The 26359-nt window shown below is 47.0% G+C and overlaps 1 protein-coding gene across 1 annotated transcript in view; it reads left to right on the top strand.

Moving 5' to 3' along the window:
* The first annotated feature begins 488 nt into the window (after positions 1–488).
* Positions 489–26359, top strand: part of SFMBT2 (Scm like with four mbt domains 2) — a 123494-nt gene continuing 97623 nt past the window's right edge. Inside the window, exons 1-3 of the mRNA XM_069801566.1 lie at positions 489–1890; positions 15989–16158; positions 22918–23012. Coding sequence (XP_069657667.1) covers positions 16053–16158; positions 22918–23012 — 201 coding nt within the window. The 5' untranslated portion in view covers positions 489–1890; positions 15989–16052. The remainder of the gene's footprint in view (positions 1891–15988; positions 16159–22917; positions 23013–26359) is intronic.

Genomic DNA, 26359 nt, shown 5'->3' with positions numbered 1-26359 from the left:
TGGGGAGGTTCAGCGATGAATCCCCAGCAAGAACCAGTGCAAAGGGTGCTGGTGATTGCAAGGGGACAGAGGAGCGCTGGGGCCGCATGTGGAAAATCAGTGTCACCGCTCTGCCGTGTCCTGAGGTGTTACACCATCCCCTGCTCCTGCAAGAAGGGATGCTCACAAGATCACCCGAAAACTTCAAACCTTGGCTCAGAAATGACCGGAGAAAAGCAAGTGGAGACAGCGATTGTGTCTGAGCCTGTGGGCTGAGAGGCAAATTTGGCAGCCCGGGCGTGGGGACAGACACACCAGCGTTTGGGGTGAATTTCAACGTGGAAAGGGCAAAGCCGAGGACCAGTTGGTGCCCTGCAGGAGCGATATCCCTTCCCTCGGCTCTCCTCCAGACCTGTTGAATATATATGTGCTGTGCCAGCCTCTGTCCCAGAGGATGCTCCAAAAGCATCCGCTTGCATCCTCAGCCCTATCAGGGATGCAGCCCCTGCCTGCCTGCAAGAAGAAGGGGTTCGGGGCTCCAAAAATCCCCAGCAAGAAGCATTATGCAGCCCCCTGGGCAGGGCTGCAAAGAGAGGGAGCAAAATCCGTACAAAATACACCCACAGCCCCGCTGCTAAGCAAATCCGGGTAGGGAAAGCTCCGAAATCGGCTGGGCATCACCGGTCGGAGCATCCCCAATAAACCCGGCTGCAGAGGGGGCTTTTATCCCCATCCCGTCCCTTGGGGGTTTTTCTTGCATCCCTGGGAGTAGGAACAGTCGGAGAGGGGGGGCATGGGCAGTGGTGTCTGGCCAGACTTTCCATCCCTGCATTGGGGCTGATTTTCTCAAAAAAAAAAAAAAAAAAAAAAATCAGAAAAATCCCGCAGTGTGGCTGTACGTGCAAACACCCCCCCAGCACAGCCGCACACGCCGACGTTCAGCGCAATTCTGCCGTGAATCCCCTGCAACCGCTTAATAAAGAAATAACCAAAAAAAAAAAAAAAATTAAAAAAAAGAAAGAAAGAACCCAGCGTGCAAAGGACCGAAAGTTGTGCGTGTGCCTGCGCGCCGGGCGGGGCGGAGGGGTGCGCACCAGTTGATTTTGCATCTCGCCCTGTGCCTTCGCCTGCTTTTTTATTTTAATTTATTTTCTGCAACGGGGAATAAACAGGTAATGCAGGAACCTGGGGAAGCGGAGGGGACGGGGCTGGAGGGGACACGGTGTATTTTTTGCTTTCCCTTCTTTCCCTATCTCCCTCCCTGGAAGTTTTTTCGCGACACGGAATAAGGGGAAAAACCGAAATCAAAGGTTGCGGAGAGCGGTGGGGAGGGGAAGAGCGGAGGCAGAGCTCCCACTTTCCCGGCGGAATAAAATGCTTTATGGGATTTTATCGCCTTTCACGCGCGGACGGCGAGACCGTGGGATCGCTGCGCGGTCCCCCCGCACCCGCGGAGGAACCGCGGCATCGCTTTCACGGGTGATTTTTTTTAATCCTCCCTTCGGTTATTTAGTCCGTTTCCCAGGCGGAGGCACGGCTCGGGGCGCGGAATCACCGCGGCCGCGTAGCGCGGAGGAGCCGGGGCGATGGTGGTTGGGATGTGTATGTGAATTTTTTTTTATTTTTTTTTTTTTTTGAAACTGCTGAAAAAGGTCACCGAAGGAGTTGGCTGCTAAATTAAAAAAAAAAAAAAAAAAAAAAAAAAAAAAGAAGCCCTAAAAAGAGCGGCAGGCATGCGCACTGCGCGGATGCCATATTGGAATGAGTCTGCCGCGAGTGCGGGCAGAGGGACGGGTCGGCTCCGCTCCGCTCCGCGCAGCGCCGCGCACGCGGGGGGCTCGCCGCTGAGGCGCGGGAAAAAAAAAAAAAAAAGAAAAAAACACCTCCCCCCAAAAAGCCAAACTTGCCCAGGTAAGGTACCGCGCCCGGCAAACCCCCCCCCAAAAGAAAAAAAAAAAAAAAATCACCCCAACCCCTCCCGGCTGGTATTTCCCTTTATTGGGTTTTGCACTGCTTGGGTGGAGAGAGTCGCTTCTCCCCTTGCAAGATACATTAAAAATGTTTTTTTTAATTTTTTTTTTTTTTTTTTTTAGCGGAGGAAGCTGGGTGTGCATTTTTTTTTTGGTATTTTAAAGTATTTTTTTAGTTTTTTTTTTTAGTATTTTTAAGTAATTTCTAAGTATTTTTAAGTATTTTTAGGTATTTTTAGTATTTTTAATATTTTTAGGATTTTTTAGGATTTTTTAGTAATTTTAAAAGTAATTTTTTAGTATTTTTAGTAATTTTTTAGTAAAATTTTTTTTTTAGTATTTTTTTAACTTTTTTTTTTTTTTTTTAAATTATTATCATTTTTTCCCTCCTCCTCCGAAGGAGAAGGCGGCGGTGGAGTTGTTGGGATGTGTTTGCGGGCGGGTGGCGGGGCGGCTCGGGCAGATCCCCGGTACCTGCGCTCCGGTTCGTGGGTGCCGCTCCCCCCCCTGGGCAGGGCACGCCGGAGTTACCACGGGCAGGATTTGCGCTGCCTGTGCAATTCATCGCAGGCATGTAGGGGCTTTCTTTTTACCTCAGCGTATCGCATTTTACAGGCTCTCATTTCTTTCTTTTTTTTTTTTTAAAGTAGTATCTATCGTTTTGGTGCTTTCCTGCTAAGTGCTTCTGCGACCTCCTTTCAAATTTACTAGGCTGATGCACGTCTCGGAAAGAGTTATTTTGGGTGTGCGGGTGGGTTTCTTCGGAATCTGCAGGGGAGAGGGGGAAAAAAAGCTGCTGCAAAAGGCGAGGAGGAAGAAAAGAAAAGAAAGCAATCAGCTGTGCCAAAATGTGCAGCCCTGATCTATACATATTTTCCCGTAGCGCTCCCGAACTGCGGTAAATGAATATTTATAAAGCTTGTCAGTTCAACATGGCGGGTCAAGGTGTCTTTAAAAACTGAAAATAAACATTTTGAGGGGAGAAAAAGAAGAAAGACGATGTGCCACACGTTTGGTTCAACTCTTTTGTTGGTCGGAGAGGTTGCGCTGGTGAATTAAATGTGGAGGAAAGAGGATGGGATCTGTCCTCGGGGTCCCCCCCTCCGCAGGACTCAGTGGTGGGAAAAGTGTAGGGCATTTGTATGTGCTGGGAAGAAGCCATGAGAAGGGGCATGCAGGCTTCGGAGCCCAGCCGATTTGCCTTTGAATGCCAAAATTGCAGACATGCCATGAGAACAAAAAAAAAAAAAAGGGGGGGGGGGGGAAAAAGCCGAGAGACACAGCAATGATTTATTTTGCATTAACAGTAGACATGTCGTGGGATGAGATGTCCTGTTGGAGCTGTCAAGGCTTCCGCGCTCGCCTCGGCGCAGTCAACTGGGGATGTGGTGGTTTTTTTTGTTTTTTTTTTTTTTTTTCTGTTGTTTAGCAAAAAAACGCTCTGAAATTGCTACGCACGGAAATTTGGGCTGCTGAACAAGTGACTTTCCCAGTGCGTGCTGCAACGAGCGTCTCTTTTGTGGAGAGACCCTAAAAAAGCCCAAGACGACGGAGGCAAATCGCAGCTTTGGGCAAAGCGAGCGAATGAGAGTTTGCGAGGAGTTTGCAGGGAGTTGTTTGTGCCCTTCCCAGCTGCCTTTTTGCAAATGTATTTTCCAGGGGACTGGAGGAGCGAGGCTGCCTCAGAGGGCAGGAAAAACTTCCCTCTTCCGTACGGAGAGCAGCGCTTCGCTGCTGCTCTTCTGGGGTTGTTTCACCGCGGTTGCGAGGTGGTAACTTTGGGAGCATCTGTGTTTTTTTTGTAGCCGGGAGAGGCGATGGGATGCTCTGGCATCGCAGGCTGTCAGTGTCCAGCTGGGAATGAAGGAGCCAGGGAGGATTTTGGAGGGGGGGGGGGGGGGGGAAGAGAGCTGATCTGCCTCCCCATTTCCCTGCACCTCTTGGAGATGCTCTCCAGAAACCCACCACGCTTTTATTTAGCGGGAGCGGTTGGAGATGCTGTTTGCGCGTCTTGTCGCGCAGGTTGAGGTTTCCTCCTCCAAAAGGGCTCTGCTCCATCTTCCCACCCTGTTTCCCCCCCCATTTTTCTCCAACCCTCAGCCCTGCCCAGGACCAAGCTTTGTGCTGCTCAGGGAGGCAGCAACCTCCCGTCGCAGGACATGGGTGGTGGGGAGGGGGGCAGAGGAGAAGACCGGAGCGGGAGGATTGTGATCTCTTATCAAAATAGCAGAAAACAGCATTAATTATAAGCGGAGCGGCGTGGCAGGCAGCTGTCAAACAGCGGTGGGACTTGGGTGGCAAAAATCGAAGAGCTGCAGTGGAGTCGTGTCAGCCCGTGGGGTTTTCTTTGGGGTGGGAAGGGATGGAGCCATTGCAGAATGGAAGCAATTCCCACCCCCCTGCCCTGTGAATCTCCCCCGTCCCCAAGTTTTGCTGCCCCTTGGATAGGACAGCTTTCAAAAATCAGTTTGCGCCCCTGGTGCTCTTGGGGAGGAAAATGTTGTGGGCAGGGGGAGGTGGTGTCCGAGCAGAGCAGCATCTTCGCTCGGTTGGGTGCTGTGGGTGCGGGGATGGAGGGGGTGTGCGAAGGTCTCTCCAGATCCCTCTGTACCTGGGGTCTCGCCCCTTTTCCCTCACTTCACCTTTTTTTTTTTTTCTTTGCCTTGTTTCTTTGCCTTGGAGACATCGGCTTAAAAACGGGAAAAGCAGCCTAAAATGGCTCTTTTCTTGCAAACCGTTCTGATGGGAACGCCTTGCTTTGCATCAGCAGTGCTTCTTTCAGGCTCTGCAACCCACACCCCACCCAAGATGGGGTGACCCCCCCCCCCCCCAAAACCCCCACCTTTGGCTCTTTGCCAGCCACATCAGCCAAAAGGGGCTGTATTTCTGTGACCACTTTGCTCCCCCCCCCATCTTTTCTCCCAATTCCCTCAAAGGGAGGGGGTCCCGTTGCCGCACGAAGCCCACGCGCGCCCCTCCTGCAGTGCCAGCGTTAGGGTTAGCTCTGGTCGCACCAGCCAAACCTCCTCCGGGAACTTTTTCTTGCGGTGACAGGGGGGTGCTGGCCAGGATTTAGTGCCTTCAGGTACAAACAAATTTGATTTTCTTTGCTGGGGGCAAAGGAGGAGCAGGCGAGGCAGATTTTCTCTCCGGGGTTGGGGCTGTTGCCTGGGTGAACAGCGATGCAAGTGGCTTTTTTTTTTCCCCTCTTTTTTTTTTTTTTTTTTAACTCTCCAACAGATTATTTATGGAAGGGAAGAAAATATTCTCACAAGTCTAATAACTTTAGTGCTTATAAAGGATTAGGTCCTAATAACTCCTGTGATAAGATGGAGGCTCGGTGTAATCTGTTACTAAGTGAAAATCTAAAAGCCATTTAAATAGATACAGCAAAGAGCTATCAAGAGGCTAGTACATTGTAAACAACAAGGAAATACCTTTTTAATGATTTAAAGGGGCGCATGGGGTAGTGGGACAGTGGAAGCATTATAAGCAAGACAGTATCATTTATAAATTGAGAAAATATTTACAGATATTTAACAGATGTTATAAGGATGTCGCAGAGGTGGAGAGTGTTTCGCACAGATGTGAGAACATCTGTAGAAGTCAGTATATAGTTATATAGCTGTGATTATGAGTGATAATTGACTGGCTGGACAAACAGTTGCTGTTTTAATGAAGCATGTATTAAAACTTTATGGTAGTGTTACTAGGAATAGAATAAACACCACAACTGTCAACTCTTTAGCCTGGGGATGCTTTTCCTCCACCCTTGGCTTGTGCTGTGCTGAGCGTGCTGCTGGCCCAAGAAACACATATATGTGTTTTGAGTCACTGGTTTTGGCCTTTCACAGCCGTGGGGATGCTGGCCTGATCCGAGGGCATCAGCGGGGGGATGTGACGTTGCCTTGCTGAAGGACGGGACGTGGTGGAGAAGGTGCCATTTTGTTTCTTCAGGGGCTTTTTGCTGGCTGAACTCATGTCGGTGTGGGGTGAGGGGAGGTATGGAGAGTGGCCGAGGGGGTTTTCAAGGGGGGTGGTGGTTGAAGGAGGTGGCTGGTCCCTGACTGTGTCCAAGTGACAAAGTAAAGGAGTTGTGGAAAGCTCCAAAACCTGGGACAAGCAGCCAAAACTTGAAGCAGAGGAGCCAGAGGTGTCTTTCTGAAGGTGCGCAGAGAAAATGAACGTGGTGACCACAGGGGCCGTGTCTTAGATGGCCTGAAGGGGCTGGAGGTGTCAGAGGTATTTTATTACTGCGAGCATTGACACATACAGAGTATATCAGCTGATGCAGCAGGGTCCTCAGTACTGAAAATGAAATGCTGTTGTTAATAGTGATGCTATTTGCAAATACTGAGTTTGTTCTATCATTGTAATATGCTGGTCCCCGGGAGCAGGTTTTTTTAGGATTAGAGTAGCCGGTGGTACCTTGTCAATAGTTAAATCTTGTAATTTCAAAGTGTCTGTTGATCTCTGCACGACAGTCATCTCTGATGAAACCAGTCAAATCCATCCTGTGGGTTTTCTGCCAGAAGATTTCTCTTTCTTTTCTGTGTCTCAGGTATGACTCCTACAGTGATAAAAATGTTTGGGTTGCAAAACAGGGGAATGCAGAAATATGAGCAAAGACGCTATCACTGACATTTAAAAAACCCCTGAAAAAGTTTATTTTGAGATTGGTCTTTTGCAAGACCTAAACAAAGCATTTTTGAGAGGGCTGGTTTGGAAAATGTGTTCACAGTTACTCTGTTTTTATGAATCAGAAGCATTTGCTCTAAAATTAAATAGTAATAAAAAGAAAGAAAAAAAACCCAGCCCAACCAAGCAGTTCTTGACAGCTGACCGACAGATCATTTCTGAGTAGGTGTGAGGCTTAAAAAAAGGTATGTGCAGAAGCCTTGCTATTTTTACTCTCACTGATGATTCTTAGTTTCATGATTAATACTTTTAACATCACTGGGTGGCTTGTACAAGGGAGTCCTCTTCTCTTGGGTGAAGTCCTGAGACGCAGTTTAAATCGAAGTTATTGGAAAGTTTTGTGTTTATTTGCTTAGCAAGGAAGATGAATTCCCTCCACTAAAATCCAGGAGGTGACGTTCTTCTTACCCTTGCGGTGTAGATCAGACCAGATGACCATGGGCTGAGCATCCTTAAAGTCTAAGGAGCCATAAGTCCCGTGCCAGGACTTTTGGGTGGAAAGCGATAGCTTTCCTGGATGCATTAAAAATATCCCTTTAAAGAAAGGACAAGAAAAATATAATCTTTAACTGTTTCTCGGAAGGTGTTTTGACCAAGGGGCAGGTGTAAGACCAGGCTCCACGATGCACTGTTGTATGGGTGATGGTGGGGCATTAAACCTGGATGGCCTGGAGCAGCTCACACGTGTTCATCTCTTAGAAGCCACTTGTGGAATGAAAGGAATCCGATTTGTCCTTTCTTAGAGAAATGGGGTGAAATTAGCCCCGTAAATGCGACTCCCAGGACTCTAAGTTAAATTGTCTTGTGGAATTTGGTTCTGGATAGACCTTGGGAGGGGTCTGCTGGCTGCCCTCATATGCACTTGGCGGAGGGAAGGGTCCTGCTCCTCCTCCTGCCGTTGTACCAAGGGGTGGCAGGAGATGGCTGCATCTTTTTTTTTGGCAGGTTCTGCCAGTCCGTGAAGCTGCTTCTGGATGTAAAGCACTGAAAGGGATGTAAGCGTGTGTAGGACTAAGCCCAAATGCTGATCAGCTGTGCTGTTTAAATGAACCAAACAGTGCCAAGACCTAAAATGTCATTTTTCCTAAAAAGCATTGGAATCGGATGGCAGATGTTTCCTGGGTTCTGGTTTGCATCTCGTATTTTTTTTTGGAAGATGGCTCTGACTGCTGCAAAGCACTGCAACATAGAAGGCAGAACTGATTGCCCTGGGTGATGGGAGTTTTGGCTGATGAGGGACTTCTGAATTGGGCCCTAAATTAAGTCCATGAAAACAGTATTTTGTGTTTCCTGCTGGGTGACTTTTATCGCTTGGCTGATGGGTCCCGTTCAGGGGGTCTGACTTGAGTTTTTTTGATCCACGGGGCTGGTGTTTTGAGATGATAAGCATCGGATGAGATGTTTCAGGGTGATAAGCAGCTGTGTCTGTTCAAGTTACCCGTCTAAAAGGCTTCCTCGTTTCAGCTCCGTTTCAGACACGGAGGTGGGAGAAGACGGGGCGTTGCAGATGGTTGATGTTGCTGCTGTGCTTCTTCCCTGCAGTTCTTTTGCCTGTTGTAAAGGGCATTGGAGATGCTGATTCGGTCTTCTTCATGGCCCTGGTTCGGCTGAGAGCTTTAGACGATGCCTTTGCTTAAATATGCCATATTGCCCAAGTAGTTGGTGTATGTTGGGTCCTTAGCATGGGTAGAAGTGCTTTACCAGAGCAGGGCTACGTCGTAGAAATTGCCTGTTGAATCATGGAGAAGGTGACGGCCACCTAGTAGGTGACAGAACATCTGGAAATGAGAAGGATTAGTACATGGCGACCTCGCTGTCCCTGGCCTGGCACCTTACGCCCACATTTATATCTACGGAAAGACGAAGTAAAATATCAGTGCTGTGACAGGAGGGGATTTTACAGCTGCGTGGAATGAGCGTCAGTAATGCAAACGCAGGGCAGGGGAGAGGCACCCGCTCGCCTTGCCTGGCTGTTTTTGGCAGCGCTGCGGGGTGGTTTTGGGGCCAGATCCTGCTGTTGGCATCCGAATCTGGGAGGCTCCCGCAGCCAGCTGACGTGGGCGCTGAGGATGGTACCGTGCCGTGCACGTGCGCTTCGTGGGATGCTGAAGGCAGGGACGGCCAGGGTTCGTGGGGGCGATGGCAGGGGTGCAGGTGTGGCAGCAATGCCTTGTAGCCCTTGGTTATAAAACACCCGGCTCACTTGGGAGAAGGGAAATTTAGTGAAAAAGTGCTTTTAATTTTAGAGGTTTGATCTAGTCCTCAGTGAAGTTTGTGGCAGGTTTTTGCTTTAAGTCCAGCTCTAGGTCCTTAGGTTATATTTACATATAGGGCAGCTAAGAGTGGGATGGTACCTAAGTCTGTGTGCCTGCCTGTAATCTATCTCTTTTTTTTTTTTTTTTTCCCTTTTATTTCCTCCTAATACTGCAGGGCTTTTTGCTGTAAACAAGTTAGTTTCTCTAATTAGATTTATTTTACTTTCTGTTACCTTATCTTACTGCTGTTTATCTCTGTGTGTATCCTGGACTCCAGGGTGTGCCAGGTAGGAAGGATGAGAAAATTGCTTTGTGAAACAGGTTTGTCTCTGTCGGCATAAAAAGTATGAGGCATTCAGCAGCAGTGCAAGAAGAGAGGAGAGCAAGGACCTGCTGAGTTCTGGAGGGCTGTCACCACCTCGCATGATCCTTTCTCCACCATGTGTCTTCGGAGAAGTTTGGTTCCTGTCCTTCTGCCTCTTCAGGATGGACAATCCAGACCGTCCCTTTTCTGATGGTTCCTCTAGTTTCCCATTTTTGCATGTTTTCCCTCCAGGCTTAGTCATCTATTTTCTGTGCTGCTGCACAAATGATACTGATGCTTGACTTCAAGAGCAGAAAGATCAGCCCTATTGAGTGGCTGGAGCAGGAGGGCTGGAAGGGACCTCCAGGCCTTGTACAGACCATCTCTTACCCCAGGGCAGGACTAATTATACCAAGATCTGTTTCTGGATAGATCAGCGTCCTAACCCCTCCAAAAAGCAAGGCTCTGTGCCCTTCCCACAGTCTATCCCACTTCTTCACCAGATTCATTATGAGTGATTTCTTCTCATGCCCAAATCAAATGTCCCCTCCTGCAGTTTAAACCCAAGCTTTCCTCTTCGATCCACCAAGAACATGGAAAACAGATTATACTCTTTCCCCTTTCAGCTGTTTTTTATATATTTGAATATTGTGAACATTCCTAGTTCTCCAATTTAGATGGGATTTGTTTCTTCCACCCCAGAGTATGTCTGAACCAACAGAGCGCTGTTCAAAGCAGTAATTTGCCCCTAATAAAATCCTGTGGGGTGTTGAATATGAAAGAGAAATTGTCACTTGATATAAGTGAAAACATTTGGCGAGGGAAGCTCTCAAATAAATAATAAAAAAAAGACAGGAATTTGGAAGAAGTGATCCTTAAAAGGTTTCCAACTGGTACTTTGTCTGAGAAGAGAGACAGGCTCTTTCTCTAGGAGCTGAAAGCTGTTCCTTGATGTGTTCAATAGTCCTTCCAAATGAGCCTCCATTTGCGTGGTGCAGATGCTCGGGGGTGTAAATATTGTGGCAGGCTGCCACTAGCAATCCTGCCTGAAGTATGGTTTTATTTAGGGACCTCTGCCTAGAGGAGCAGACTTTCTTCTCAGCCACAGTCTTAGTCCTGTGCGTCCTTGTGTTAAATGCAATGGGATGATGTGCAGCATTGCCCATGAACTAGCTTTTTGGGGAGCTGGAGACTGCGTTTACTGCTTTACATTGCCCGCATGCTCTTGGAGGTGGTCTCTGAGCATTGAAAAAGGTCACCTGCGTTGCTCAAAAGCAAGGAATGGAGATCCAGACTTTCAGACCTGGAAGGGAACACTGTTGACTTGACTTGAGCTGTAAAAATCAGAGGTTGAGTGTGTTGTGATTTGCAGTGTGGCTACTGGGAAGACTGATCTCAGTGTCTACTGCGGCTGGGATCCACTGGGACACGGGTACCTCTAGGCTAGCAGGCAGTGGAGGCGACCAGAAGGGCTGCAGGAGCGCAATGTTGGGTCAGAGTCCCAAAGGGGAAAGGAGATGCTGTGGAGAAGAGTGCTTGAGGGTGGGCAGGGTATTGACTTGGTATTTTTTTCCCCTTAATCTTGGGTGATGCCTGGTCTTGTATTGTGTCCCGTGGGTGAGAAGATGCCTTGGTGGGTCACCTGAGGAGGGAGAGCATGATTCAGGGTCGGTCTTGTGGCATCCAACTCGTGTGTGTCCTAGATCTAGTCCCATAGAGGCGAGTCCCCCTTCACCCTGCTCCACACACAGGGCCAGTACCATATGGCATCTGAGCATGTCGCTTCTTCAGTTTGTTTGCTGGCAAATTTGGATGTCTGAATCTTAGCAGGTGCTGTGCAAGCACAGGCACCCCCAGAGGGTTGTTCGTCTCATCCAGATTTTGGGTGTCTGAGTCGGACCGCACAAATTGTCCTTTGGAGATGCTTTCTCTCAGTTAGCTGCAATGGATTGACTAGGTAAGACAAATCCCACCTGAGGTGGGTAGGATTGGTGGGCATTGTTTCTTGTAGTGCTGTTTCATGGGGATTTTTTGTGCTGGAAAACCCCAAGGTGAAGTCAACGATGGAGTTGGGACCTGGTCTGATATCACCTGTGTCCCGCCTAGGCTTTTGCTCCATCTGCTCCACCCTAGGTGCCCCTATTTTACCCGATGTAAAGCCATTTGGCCAGGTGGGGGACATAAAAAAAAAAACGATGTTCTGGAAGTAGGATGGAAGAGGAGGCAACTGGAGTGACCATCTCAGCTCTGGGATTGGGTTGAGGCAGGGCAGGTCTCAGCACAGCCCTGTCCTGTTTCCTGAGAGCCTCAGCACCAATTGCTGCAGTTTCCTAATTGTTCAGGCGGGTGGATCTGGTCTCATTTTTTCAAAACGGTTTCCTTGATCGCTTTGCAGTGGCTTTTTTGCTCACGGTCCTGCAAAAGGCTTGAAGATGGTAAAGGCTACGTGAAACTGCACGTGGTGGCACCTGGCTTTGAGGGGACTGGGTGAAATCAGCAGATGCGTTCACCAGGGAAGTCTGCTGGGGCCACCCCATGTTCAGCTTCCCTCCCACTTGGCTGGAAAAAGAAATGGGGATTCCTTATATGCCAAAATACCTGGGGTCGAGCTCTGGAAATGTAGTGAGCCCTGGAGCTGCCCACGGACCCACCCGCCCACTCGCCATGTCCCTGGTGGGGGCTTCACCACGGACATGGGGTCATGCTGGAAGCCCTTACTGCAGCCCTGCTGTACTCATCAAGTGGCTTCTTACTGGGAGGTGGGACCATCTCGGGTCAATGAACGTTACCGAATTTTGGAGGCAGGGGCCATATCGCTGGGAAAGCAGTGGGATTTCTACTTCTTCGCCATTCAGGACTCAGCGGTACGTTGACTCAACTGATGCACTATTCAGGTAGGAGGTTTCAAGGATGTAGGATCTTTTTTGCATGCTCTGTTCCAGTAGCCTGCCTTTTTTATGTCAATCCCAATTAAGCAAGCATACATTGGAGGGAGAAAGTAATTTTTTTCAGGAATTACTCTAAGGGAGAGCCCTAGGTTGCTGGATTTGTGTGTGGGGTTAGGGGACATCTCCCTACAGGGGCTTACTCCAAAGGAAGGAGAACCAGGGTGGAGTTGACAGGAGATGAGAAATGTAAAATGGTGCGAAGAAGCCAACGCCGGCACTTATACAAAGAGCCAATATTGATACAGATGACAAGGCAGCGTGTTTGAGATAATCGTGCGGCTGAGACTGACAGCCGTGGGAAGAAGGAAACAGAAGAGATGCTTTTTTTGTATTGGCTGGCTTTTTCTGCCTGTGAATTAAGAGTCGGAATCTACATTAAATACCAGGGGAATGGGAGCTGCATGGGGGAAGAATCGGGTCGGTTTGAACCACCACTGTGCAGAAACAATGAACAAGGGGTCTGAAGCCAGGGAATTTCCCCCCTCCCTGCTCTTTCAAATGCATTTCATAATATTTTCCTTTGTGTTCCCGCCTAGTGTAGCGTCACCTTGAGCCTCTTTTGCTGTTGTTTCCCCTCCCCTGGTTTACAGGCTGGCAATGTGGCTTGTGGTCCTTAATTTGGTTTCCAGTGGACACAGGTTTCTTCAGACCGAGAGGGAAATCGGAGTACAGCGGTGTGTGCGGCTTGTTTAATGTTGATGATTGCAGGCCAGTCAGCAAGCTACTGTTAACAGTATGGCTGGGGACTCTGTTTGAAGTGTTAATTAGCAGCAATTAATAAGAAGTGAAAAATTAATACCCTATGTCAGCTTTCTTTGCTAGTTAGTTATATCAACACGAAAGCTCAGAGCTATCTTGAAGCGTATGTTTGCATAAGAGTTTGGTCTTGTTGTCACATAGTATTGGGAAAATACTTAAATGCTCTCCTTCCATAGATGGTAAACTAGTTATTCCCAAAATAAGAAGATAAGCTACAGCGTCTGACAGATCCAGTTTTCTTGGGACGCGGATGTTCTTGACACGATGTTTCAAAAACTTCAAGTTGGCCATAGCTTAAGCAAAAAATACATTAAAATAGAGTTAAACAAACAAAAATGTTGATGACATTGCTCAATCTGGCTAAGAGATTCTGCATTGCCCCTTTTTAATTGAAGTGGGCTCAAACCCAGCCCCAGACGTGGCCACCAAGGATGGATCCCAGCCGTGTTGCAGACACCTCCTGCAGGTTCCTGCTGGTTTTCCCATCCATTTTCCATTTCTGATGGGAAGTTCCCTCACCCAGGGGAATGGGCTTTTCTCATGGGTCTGGTGGCAGATTTGGGGCTTGACTGCATGAGAAACAGCAAATACTGTTGTCGTCTGACTGGATACCTTCAGCTTTTTATCAGCTCATAACTTTGTATTATCAGCATCATAGGAGTGTCACAAGATTTAACTACACTACCAAGAGGCTTATCTTTCTTCTTGGTATTTATATTGTTACCCCCGAGTTCTGTTTAAGGTGATTGATTTGTTGTGTTTAAATTGATCTCTCTGTTTCTCTCCATCCTTTGAATTTCATTTTTTTTTTTTAATAGACCCAGATTACCTTCCATCATTGTCTGGTCCTAGGCAAAAATGAAAACAGCTGAATCCACCCAAGGTTTAGCTTCAGCTGACACCTCCTCTCCTCTCACGTTTAACAAGGTTGATGTAAAATCCTGATACTTAACCAATTTATTATTAATGATATTTACAGATGTATTCTCTACCAAAGGAGAAGTGTTTTTTGACTTTCAGTAGACTGATTGCTTCTAGTTTCATGGTTAATTGAAATGTAATATACACTGGGGATGAGTGATACATGTGTTCTGAGGTTAGCTGCACTCAAAATACTCATAGTATATAATACACTTAATTCATTAGCAAGTCTCATGTCAACAAAGAATAAAGATGAAGTGCTGTAGTGGCCATCGCAGTGGGGAAGTGATCATTATTATTCATGGAGTGCTCCAAGTATACTAAGCACTTTGCAAGGAGACCAACAAGCGTATTGCTCTGAATTGGTTTACATTCTCTTTTTTTGAAAATATTTTTATCCTTTCATTAGCAGGTTTCTTTGGGGTGGGGAGTGCAAATTGCTGATGGGGGTCTAACTTTGCCCAAACAACCTTCAGTTGGAGGTTGTATCACCTGTCTTGGTAATTTACTTCTACCAGTGACGCTTTCTGAAACACTCATGGTTTTAGCATGGTTTGATTGCAGTTGCCACGATGCTGTTGTGATCGCTCCAGCAGACAGTCCCACCGTGGTTCAGTTAATGGATATCACTATGGATCACTTCTAGGAGCTTCTCACAGGAGCTACCCCTGTAGTCCCCTTCCCCACTACCGAAACCCCACCACGCAAACCCAAAACATGCACTTACACTTGACATGCTCCTCATCTTTTTTAGTTCCTCCTATAACTGCTCACGCAGGTCCCTTTCTTCCTTGCAATTTTCATTGGAACAGCCTTAAAAACTGGGAGCGAAAAAATCTATGACAGAGCACTCTCCCTCTTTCTATTTTATAACCACCATGTCTGGCCTTCCTGAATATGCTTCCTAAGTAGTAAAAGTTAAAAAAATCCCATAATATTTTTACAATCTTATTACCTCCTGCTTTGCCTGGCCTCTGGCAGTAAACTTTTTTCCTACTTTCAGTCACGCTTCTTACAGGGTATTTGGCATCAGTGCTGCCAGCATAGTCCTCTCTGTCATGCAAGTCTTGGATGCGTCCACTAATAAGTGGGACCAGTCCTCCACATTGTATATTCTGGACACACACCTTCCCTACTATCTGTCTTTGCTTTAGCATATCTTGTGTGAATAGCTGGTTCCCTCTGTGCCCATAACCCGAGCTCTTGGTTTCTCTTTTTCAGTCCTCCTTTGACACCTCGTAATTCATCACCATCTCAGAGAGTTTTACTGAAAAGCTCACTTTGGAGTTCTTTTTAATCTGCTCCTAAGGGTGTATCTCTGGGTATTGCTTGTCTGGTGGCTTACTGTAGGTAGAAATATAGTTCTCATTTAGCCTGGTGTCTGATTCAAGATCTAGTCAGTCTGTATTCCCTTTTTCATATCATTTTTCATCTCTGCGTGTTTTTATTCCACTTTGTATTTACTACGGTCATTCCTTCTAGAAGAATCTACTCTGCCAACATAACCCAATCTACAGCTGAGTGAATATTTGCTACCCTGCACGGTACTAACTGGTGCAGTTACCTTAGGTCAGCCTTCATTTGAAAAACAGTTGCAGCCAGCACTATTTCATTAGAGTATCTGCATTTTGCATGCTGAACTTTATTTTCTAGAGTACTCCAGTCTCTCTGAAGTATTATCTCTTCAGTATTTCCTCTGTTTCATTATCACAAATATACGCCTTCGGAAGTTTGAATATATATGGAGTGAGATATACCTCACACAGTGTTAGCCATCAAAAAGTTGGATGCCAAGATCTGGACTCGTTGGAGGACGGTTGAGTTGGCCTTTCTTGGGTGCCTTTTTTTGGCACGGGTTGTGCCACCTTATGGCACAACCCTCTCTGTTGGTGATACAGGGAGCTGGACTGAACTTTGAGATGTGCATCCTTTGTGTTGAGTAGTGGGAATATAGTTTATTACCTCATTATCTTGTATGTTGTTATTGTTGTTGCTGCTGCTTTCATATTATTGCCACGAAGGGGAGATGCCCTTCGTTGTGGTTCCTCATCCAACCCTAGCTTCACCTTGGAGGAGAGAGCAGGATTGAAGGGTTACAATCAACATGGTTGTTGGTGTAGGTAGAACAAATAGCTCATTGTTTTTTTCTTTTAGCTTGTCCTCTAGGTGCTCCCTGCTGCAGGATGAATTAGGAAGGCAAGGCCTCTTCCTCTGAACCATGGAGACAAGGGCGTCTTTCATCGCCACCATGCAAGAGACCCAGCATCTCTCCCCAGAGAAGGGTCAGAGCCCGGCCAACGGCAACATGGAGCAGTTTGATTCAGGTGAGCTCTCCTTCAACCCCGTGGGTCGTCTTCGCTGGTACAACCCTCCAGCTGATCACTGGTACGGGTGGGGACAGCCTTGTTGCCAGGGGAGCGTTGGGAAGGGTTGTACAGCTTGAAGGCCTTTTTTGGGTCTTATGGATTAGACTGTGTCCCATGGTTGACGGGTTGGGAAATTTGAGCTTTTCTTCTAGATCTCTTCTACAGTATGTAGCAGCTATTCAAAATTTAAACAAAAAGCAATGGAAAACCTTTCCCAGGACATCATATTGTGTTCTTTCTGTTTCCCCACCCTTTTTTTATTTTGTTGGAGTTTTGTGGTTAAAGAGAGGAAATGAACATTCAGAAATTGCAGAATTTCTCCCTTGTTTTGACCCTTCACCCTCATTTCCTCCAGAATATTTTTCAGTGCTTCAGGTGAGAGGGCTTCACAAACGTTAGACCAGCCAGTGGAGAGCTGCTCACACGTTGTCCTTGTGCTCATGGTATGACTGGATGTTTTGTAATGCTCTGGGAGGGGCACCTAAAGGCGAGGATTCGCTGCACTAAATTTGGGCATTGTCATGGTAGATAGAGAAAAATAAGTGCTAGCTTCTGGTGATTTCTTCTGGAATTAGGTGCTTTAACTTCCCATCTCTAGCTTAAATAGGAGGAGACTGTATCTTACGGTGAAGTTGCACATTATAGCTAGACCCAATCTACTTTCTTTCTGATGCCAAAATGGAAGACACCTCTTTATACCATCTCTTCTCTTGCACCACCTCTGCTGCCTGTCACACCCTGGGCCGAGTCAATCAACTCGCTAACCCAGCAGAAAGGTAATCCAGCGGAAAAAAAAAAGTCAATAATTTTCTGCCACCTTTGTGAGTTGAACTGGCTGGAGGAAGAGTGTGTGCCAGAGCACATGCTGGTAGGAATGAGACCTCTCCCAGTGGCATTGAACTGTTAATTTGGCTCAGCTATAACTTGTAACTTCATCGTTGCTCTGTGTTTGCATGGGAGAGGTCAACTGATGAACTTGTGGAGAGCACCACTGAGCTATCGGTCAGTTAATCTGTACAAGTGTTTGGTTTTGCATTGTAGTACTTGTGTTGGTGCTTACATGCTTGAGTGCTTTTCCAGAACTCGCTTGCGTTTTTGTAAGAGCTATTCTTGACAAAAGGATCCTAAGATGTAAACAGCAGATGAGTCTGTGCTTGCAGGTTGGCCTCCTAAATGGATGCCTTAAGTCTACTTCCATGGAAATTGGTGCCCTCACTGGTGGTGAATCACTGATTCAACACTCCTCAAATGCGATGGTAGCAGTGTTGGGGTGATCACTTTAAAACTCTGCATGCTTTGCCTTCAGTGTCTTTTGCAACTTTTCTCTCCAGTGGTGCTGTTTGTGCTTTATTGGTCAGTGCTGTGCTGAAGTCCTTTGCAAAGCTGTGGTTTTGGTCTGCTTTTCACTGCTTCTTGCTCAGCACCTCAGAAATTTGGCCACCCAGCCTTTAGTTTCTTCACTTCTTGCAGTGACTCAGTGATTTTCCTGTTTCCCTGGACACCACCCACTGGAAAGCTGTGACTGGTATTTGAATCTTTGGCATGTTCACTAATGAGTTTGGGGGGGGGGAGAAGACTCATAGCAATGTGAGACCGTGCCAGTTAAACTATGAGCTGTGGCCCTTGAGGTGACTTTGTAAGCTTTTTAGGGTGAGGATGAGCTGTCTTGCACAGCCCCTTGTGCAGTGCAACCATCTTCTGCAACTTTTACCATGAAAATAATAAACAAGGGTGGGACAGTTGGTTTGCAGGTTATCAGTGACCACCTGGGCAGCTCTTAGCAAGCAACTACATTATGCTCATGCAATTGAGATGGAAATGCAGATGGGCTTTCAAGAAGTCAGCAGTGGTAGGGAAAAATGACAGCAATGTCCTATAAAAAGTGCAAACTGGCTGTGTTGCACTGAAAACGTGTTTGAAATGTGGGGAAGTCCAATTGGTCTTGCCACGATGCTTGTAGATTCAACTGGGCTCTTAAGCTCTGCATGTTAGGTGGGACACAGAGAGATGGAAACTTTCCTGTGCTGTGGGCTTGTTAGGCCAGCCAAAGTTTTGGGTTTTTTCCCTAGTATATGCAGTGGTTCTGCTTGTTTCAGCTTCAGAGGGAAGCTGGACATGCTTATGGAAGAAAGATGTGGTATACTAACTGCTTAGAAACGATGTTTGTCTCAAGGAAACCCCTGAACCAGAAATAGTTGGATGATAGGAACTTACCTGGTGGGCGATCATAGATGGTTGCCCTCATCTAATGGATGTCTTTAGGCATCCAGGAGGAGGCAAAGGATACAGGAAAAGTGCACTGTCTCTGTGTGAAGGGGAGGATGTGTAGATATGGAGGAGTTGTGATGAAAAAACTGGATTCAGCCCACCTAGAGAAAGCAGGACACTCTTATGTTACCTTGGGTAAGAACATAAATATTACCCTGGATTCTCCCATAGACGTGAAAGAGAAAGAGCCTGCCTCCTCTAGTGTGACTGAGATGACTGCTGAGGGTCATCTGGAGTTAAACATCTGAATCTGGAGCTGAGGTGTCTTAAAAGGCCTTACAAAACCTAGTCCTCTGATGCTACCTGTATCACCAGTGAAGAGAAAGATACAGTTCCAGAAAGCAAGTAATCCCATTTTAACACGGATGCTGGGTTGCCTTTGGGTTGAGTTGCTGTCCGGAGCTGCCTGTTTCTCCCCACTGAGGATGAAGCGAGCTAACCCTGGCTGGAGCAGAAGGGAACATCTCAATCCTTGTTGCTCGCATGATGCAGACCCCTCTCTCGAGGTGGGATTCGTGGAGCCTGGAGGACGAGATTCAGTTGGCCAACCATAGACATGGAGAAGAACTGGCCTGCGGTGCCTAAATTTCTTTGGGGATACGGATCTTGGTGACTCTCCCAAGGCCGTGCCAGAGGTTTGTGGTTGATTAGGTTCCCCCCACCCCCCGCCTCGCTTGCTGTGTTAATTGGTAAAAGCATTTCGGTTCTCTGTTCACTCAAAAAGTCATGAACGTATCTATGTGCTATAATAAGATGGCTAAGCAATTTGCCACAAATACGTTCTCCTTCAGTGAAGCCTGGGAAAAATCTGTGTTTCTGGAGCCACAGGTTTTGGGTCTTTATGCCCTTTATTTCCCATAGCCGAACATGCCAGGAGGCCGTTAACAGCTGGAACAGTTGCGTTTTTATAGTGTCAATACATGAGCACTTTAAAGCCATTGAGAGGCTCACGGATAATGACTTGTTGGTTTTATTTGCCATCCTGGGCTTGTTTATACATCACCGTATTGTAGGCTAGCCAGCCTTGACTCTTTCATTAAGAAAGAGCACTGGGCCTAAGTACCGATAATTGGAAAGGGAGCTGATATGTAAAGTAGGCCGAATGCCAAATCTATCATCTCGCAGGGCGCTCTGTGAAATGTTGGCACCTGGGGTTTTGCAGCTCTCCAGCAGAGCCAGGACTTTGTTCTTGGAGTGCGGGACTTGAGGAGAGAGGAGCAGATCGGCTTTGTGATAACCGCTTCTCAAGCGGGCACAGTCTCTGTTGTCGTATATTAAGAGACTTTGCGTTTCTCTGTCTGCCTTTTAATTGGGGGATTTCCAGGCAATTGAGAGAGGTTGGGAAGAGGTGTCCTCTGCTCCTCAGCAGCAGGGCTTTTCTGATGGATGAGGAAATGTGTGCACAGTCCCGCTACGTGCGTGGATGGGGTTGGGTCCCTTGGGCTGGTCTCATCCCTGGACCACGCTGTCTCTGCTCTGGATGCCCCCCTGCTGGATTTCTAGAAGGGAACAAAGTCCATTAAAAGAACATTTTGGAAACCTACAGTCCCTTCAAAATCTGTTGTGATAAAATGAAGCAAAATAGAACGCTGATGCTGTGATAAATGAGTACTCTGACATTATTTTTACAGACCTTGTAAAAGTAATTTCCTGATAAAGTCTGCAGATAAAACACGGTAGAGGAGTCAGACTTGTGATGTGTCAGAGAGAAATGAACTAACAGGGAGGGAAGGCTGCAGCTCTCATGCTGCCTCCCCCCAGGGTCTTGAAGCCTCTCTGTTTGGGTTTAGAAAGGAGAGAGCTGGGCAATACTTTTTTAAAGAGGTGCTGTCGTGAGTTTTGCTGGACTGCGCATGAATGAACCTGCCAGGGGGGCTGTGGGAACAGTGGGGCCAGTGAGTCTTTCTGTGTTGGCATGTGGCAGAGCAGATCACGAGTAATAAGATTATGAAGTACAGGAGGACTTGTTGCATCCATAACTAGCATCTGTAATGCTAACGTAATTAACGTGCTGTTGCCAAATTCTGGAGAAGATTTTGCCAACCCTGGAGACATTGCTCCCTGCAAGGGCTGGAGCTTATATATTGAACTGCCTAAAGATCTCTGCTTCTGCTGCTCTGTGGAGTGTCTCCTTCCCACAAGACTACTGAGAGGGGCTGGAGAAAAGGAGGTGCTTCCCTGGACTCACCCAACAGGTTAAAGCAAAAAGTGGGACTAAAAACTGATGATATACAGTGAGCATCGTGGGCTGGGGAAAATGCCTCATGCTCTGAAGTGGAAGTATCTGAGCAGAAGAGAAGGGAGCCCAGGGCTGACCTGGAAATGTCCTGTCCATGTCAGGTGTCCTGAGGGGAAGATCTCCTTGGGGTTGTTGAGCAGCCCATCCCAACACCACAAGCGCAGATGGATGCAGAAGCAGGCAGCAGCCAGGCAGAGGGGATGCGCTTTTAGCTTTTCATGTCAGATGCTTCTAACTTTTAGTGGGACGGGGATTGGTTGTGCTCTGGAGTAATTTTAAGCCTGGGATGGATAACCATATCTGCCCAGCTACTCGGGGACTAACGTTGTTTTAGAGGCACAGCCTCTGAAGTCTCTGGACCTGGCTCCTCTCTAAAACGTTAACTCCACAGAGTTGCAGACATTAAGGCTGAAAAATTTCCCTGATCATTTAAGTTGCCTGCCTGCATGATACAGATGAGGGAAACTCTTAGCAATTTTTGCACCAAGCACCTACCACGTGGTCAAGCTGTGGCTTATCTTTCAGTTGAGAATGAACAAACCCCTTATTTTGGGTCAAATATCTCAAGTAGAGCCAGCTTCTATGCCTGGCGGCTTTTGCAATGATGACAAGAAACAAAACAAAGCCCGTCTCTTATTCTAAATTGTATTTGTCTGTTTTCAGGTTGTAATCGTGGGGTTGGGTTATTTCTTGTCTTGCTTAGTTGAGAAGTCATCTCGTAGCTACTTTATCACCAGAGTAAATGTCGATTTACATCTTCATATTTAAGCAGGTTATTTGAGTTTAAGGCAAGGAATCAGACCTTAGACTTGATGCAGCAGCGTGCAAAGTGTTAACAGCATTGACAGCTCAGAGCTCCTCTTTGAACTCCCAGACAGATCTTTACCCTCCACTAGCTCTGTCTCAAAAACCCTCTTCTGATCCACCTTTTTCCCCCTTGTCTATGTATGTCTGGCTCCATAGGCAGCAAATAAAACCTGTGTCTTCCCCTTTTAATAATGAGAGATTCCCATTGCACAACATAATTTTCTGGTCCTGAAAACTGGAGACCTGTAGCAATAATTGCAATAAATTAACCCTGCCGTTTTCTTCATAAAACTGTCTGGGGAGGTTTCTTAATTCAGTTTGTCATGAGTCACTTTAATTACATCATGACCACGCTGATGAATGTTTGGGCAGGTAAGGGTCTCGCAGAGTTTGCCTGATAAATGCTCATTGCAAAGAGCTCATTGCTAGACTGTAAATATTTTTGCTCTGGGGATGAAGCTGGGTCTGCAAGATTGCTTGGGAACAAAATGAAAACAATCAGATTTGGCTGATTTTCTGTAAGTGAAAGAAGATTTATTTTTAATTATTGCTTTGTGTGTTTCAGCGATGGTTTGGGGCCTCAGCTCTGCTCTACTCAGCACGGTTATAAAAAAAAAAAAAAACCAACTAGTGATGTCAAGCCCTTCACTGTGGGGAATGATTGTGTGGAGCAGTGGTGTGGGTGAGGGAGCCGTGATGCAGAGCCCCAAATCTGAAATGGGGCAAGGACAAGAAGGCAATAGTGGTCTGGCGAGGGGTGGTGGGGGATTCTGGGGGAAAACGGCTGTAGTCTTGGGGGAAGAGGGAGGCGTGGAGGCCTCAGCTGAGATTGCTGGGTGGAGGGATGCTGAAGAAGGAGAAAAAGGGTGGCAGGACTGAAAATGGGGCTCCCTAGCCCGAAGGGTTGGGGTGTTTGCTCTACACACTGCTCAGCCACCAGAAGCAACTTCTAATATTATCACTAGGACACTGCTGTAATTAACAGTGCTGGGTGACCCACTTTTGGGGCACGAGCAAGGCTGTTGCACCTTTGTGATAGTGGACAGGCAGCCACTTCCCTTGCAGCAAGACAGTCATCAAATACAAAATAAAAGAGCACAAGTGCCTGTTGCAGTGTGACAGGTTTGTTCCCCAGTGCCATGAAAGCAGAGTCATTTCTGGTCTCACGGTGTTGGCTGCTAAAGTCCCAAAGTCTGCTCAAAGTGTAGTAAGAGCCGGTCAAAACCAATAAGCACAGATCTTTAAAATAAGCTTTCTGTTTTCCCTTGTGTTGATGTTTATACTGGTTGCTATTCTCACCCTGAACTCTTTGACACAACTTTTGCCTTCTTTGGCTGTGTTTTAGGCTGCTTTTCTTTCTTTCCTTTTTTTTTTTTTTTTTTTTTTTTTTTGCTTTTGAACAGATGAGGGCTCCAGCATTGAGGACACAGACTTCAACTGGGACGAGTTCCTGGAGGAAACAGGAGCCAGTGCTGCTCCCCACACCTCCTTCAAACACGTACGTGCTTCATCTGATTCTCGTGGGCATTGCACGCATTCCCTCTTCTGGTTTTCAGGGGTCCCTGGAGAACTGAAGTGGGGTCTAACCATTTTGGAGAGAAATTGTCCCTCTGTGCGTGTGGCAACCTGCGTAGGAATGGCCCCCATCTGGTGTTAGGTGAACTCGGTGTGTTTGCATCATCTGCAGTCACAGCTCAGAGCACTGTCTATGCCACTGCCTTATCCTCTGCCTTGGGTTCAAATTTTCCATTTTTGAGGGCTTCTGTTGCTCTTCTTTTGCTTATAATGCACTCATTTCTCTTTGTCTGTTTTTTCTTCTCTATTCATTGCTGTCCATCACAACCTGTAGAGGTTCATCCCACAAGAGTACCTTATTTCTCCAAAGTTGTCCTCTTAATGCCTGATTTACTGACCAGCAGGGTCACCCCGCATGGCCCGTAGGAAACCATCTCTCAGCCTCGTGCCTGGAGATGCTGTCTCAGAAGCATGAGAACCAAGTACTTGGGTAGGTGATGCTCTTCTGGGTGAACGTGGCTGATGTAGACAGCCATGGTATGACAGCATGGTCTGTGGCTCTGGTCCATGTTAGCGCAAGTAGCATTCAGAGCGTCTGAAATCTTGACTGATGAAGATGAGAGCATGCTTTGAAGAAAGGACTCCGTCTCCAAGCAGAGCCCATCACAGTCAAGGATATTGTTGTTTGGGACCAGCTTCTACATCCACCACCAGTTGTTTAACCTCTTCTATTCAGCTCCCTGCGTGTGATGTCACGTGAGAACATGGGACCAAAATGAAGCTGATGTATATGAGTTCTTCATCACAGTCAAGGACGTGCACGTGCGGCCACATCGGTAAATTTTTCCAGGATATCTTTTGTCATTCAACCACAAGACTGTGCTGTTGGAGATGTCAGGGCCTAGTGGGAAGGTGTTGTGATGCCCTCATCTGTGTCAAGCCACGGCAAGTCATGGTGGTCCTCTGTCCTCAGCTGCAAGTCCCATGAGGATAGTGCTGCTCATCCTCCTACCCGACCCATCAGATGCAGGTAGCTGCCCGTTCTGCTACAGCTGCTCACCAGTCGCGCTGGCTCTTCTGCCAGCTTCATTCGGCTGGTCTGCGTGCTCTGGAGGACGTGGACATCTTCGTCTGGAAGAGAGGGGTTTTAGTTGTGGTGCTCTGGGTTGTCTTACACTGAGTCTGTTTGCTGGCAGAGGTGTCCTTTGGGAACAGTGTAGTTGTGCCGCAGTGAGAAAGCTTCCTGAAGAACCTGCTGCTGCTTTAAGAGAAGTCTTTATTTGGATGACTGCTGTCATGCCATTAAACCACCTTTGTCTCCAGGTGATTTCTTGGCTTGTTTTGAAGGGATAAGGAGCTGCAGTGATGAAAAACCTCTCTTCCATCTACGTCTGAAAAAAAAAAAAACCCCATAAACCTCCATTCCCTATTTTGCTTCCATTTTAACAACAGTGGAGTATTGCAGGATGAAGGACCATAATTCTCTATACTGGAGAATTACAGGGCAATGCTTATTGTAGAGCTTGTCCTTGATCCAGCAGCTGTCTGGAGAGACCATCTTGTCCCAGGTTTCTGCTCCAGGGCCAGACCCGAATACCAGATCCAGGTGAAAGTTTTGTGCTTCATGAAGCCCTTAAGGATGTCTTTAGGTGCCTGGAGATGCCCTCCTTGTCCTGCTGATCCTGCTGATTGCGGTGTCTCACCAGCACCTCAATCCTGGGATTGTTGTTGTGAGACAAATTAGTACTGGCAACAGTCCTCAGTGACTGTGCTTCACAATCTGAAAATTGATCCTCAAAAAACCCTGGCTTGGACAGGAACCTGAAGGCCATCAGAGAAGATTATATTATCTCTCTGTTTGATTCCAGTCTTCATGTGATTTCCAGTCACAAGTCCCTTGCCTCCAGAGTACCACTTTGGTCTTTACTTACAGTGAGTGCAAGGAGAAAAACTACAAATGAACGTGTATCCTGAATTATTTATGAGGACCCTTATCATCACAAAAGCTAAAGTTCCATCTTACCACTATGTAAAGTAGTAAGCGTCACAGACCTTCTTCAATCTTAGACGATCTCCAAAGGTCCCTTCCAACCTCAGCTATTCCATGACTCCAGGCATTGATGCTGATGGAGATGCCCACACAAGTAAAGGCACATGGAGTGTTGTTACCTGCAAATAATAAATGGCTTTGGCTGGGCAGCACTCGTGGCATAAGCTGGAGTGGGATGAGTAAGGGAGAACTGCTGACATGCCAGGGGAGCGTTTTCTCTGCATCTTGGCATCCCCGAGTCTGCAAAGTCCTCAGGTGGCCAAGTAGACCGTGTTATATTTGTATTTGTGGGTAAAAGAGGCATTTTAACCTGTCATTTAAAGGAGAAGTTAATCAGAGACAGGCTTAAACCAGGCTTTATAGTCTCCAGTTTCAGTAGGAGATAAGGTACTATGCAACCTGTAAGAACCTGTCCTTAAGCATCTCATAGGGAGTAACAGGCTACGTTTTGGTTGGTCTTCTGAAGACAAGTCTGGCACCTGAACCAGTGGACCAGCATCCACTTCTTTATCAACAGCAGCTAGAGACATCCCACTGGCCCTTGGAAGATACCATATGATGTGTCCACAGCAGGCCCTAGCGTTTAACAGCGGTCCCGGTAGTGTCCTAGTCTCCATCTCCAGTGTCCTAAGGGAATTTACATGTGACCCGTCACTGGCGAGATAAATGGAAGCGACGTCTCCATCCGATGGCAAGACAGCGATTCAAACCATTTGCTTCTTTCAGCGATGGATCATCATACCTTACCAGGGTGCTGGGACAGCAAATTGGTTGAGGCTTAGCTGCTGGGTATGGATTTAGTGGAGATGCTCTCCTTGGTCTGACTGGTACAGCATTCAGGCTTTGATGCTTGTCAAGCCTCTCAAAAGGTGCTTCAGTGTTGTTAATAGGACTAATTATTATAGTTGGGTTTAACTCCTAGGGGTGCTTAGAACCTGCCTTTCTACCTTGCATGTGTCCTGCGATTTGCCTGATGGAGCTGTGCAGTGGGAAATGCAACTTCACTTGAGTTATACTACCTTTTCCCAGGCATTAGTGAGATTTATGATGATGATAAATGACCCATTTAAGATGGGTAGCAGTCCTCTCTGAGTTGCACTGCAGCTGAGGTTGCTGCTGCTGGAGGGCCTCTTTAGAGCATGCAGGACCTTGCATGATGGGGTATATGCCAATGAAGTAGGAATGACAGATTGTGAAGGAGGTGGTTGGATTAAGGAGCACAATCAGCTCATGTTCTATCCCAGAGCTGCTCTTCAAGGGTGACATTATCTTGCTTAGCT

Source organism: Haliaeetus albicilla, chromosome 14 (genome assembly GCF_947461875.1).
Source record: "Haliaeetus albicilla chromosome 14, bHalAlb1.1, whole genome shotgun sequence".
NCBI classification, from domain to species: domain Eukaryota; kingdom Metazoa; phylum Chordata; class Aves; order Accipitriformes; family Accipitridae; genus Haliaeetus; species Haliaeetus albicilla.
Note: the sequence above shows the minus strand (reverse complement) of the source record. Positions and strands in the feature narration are given on the sequence as shown.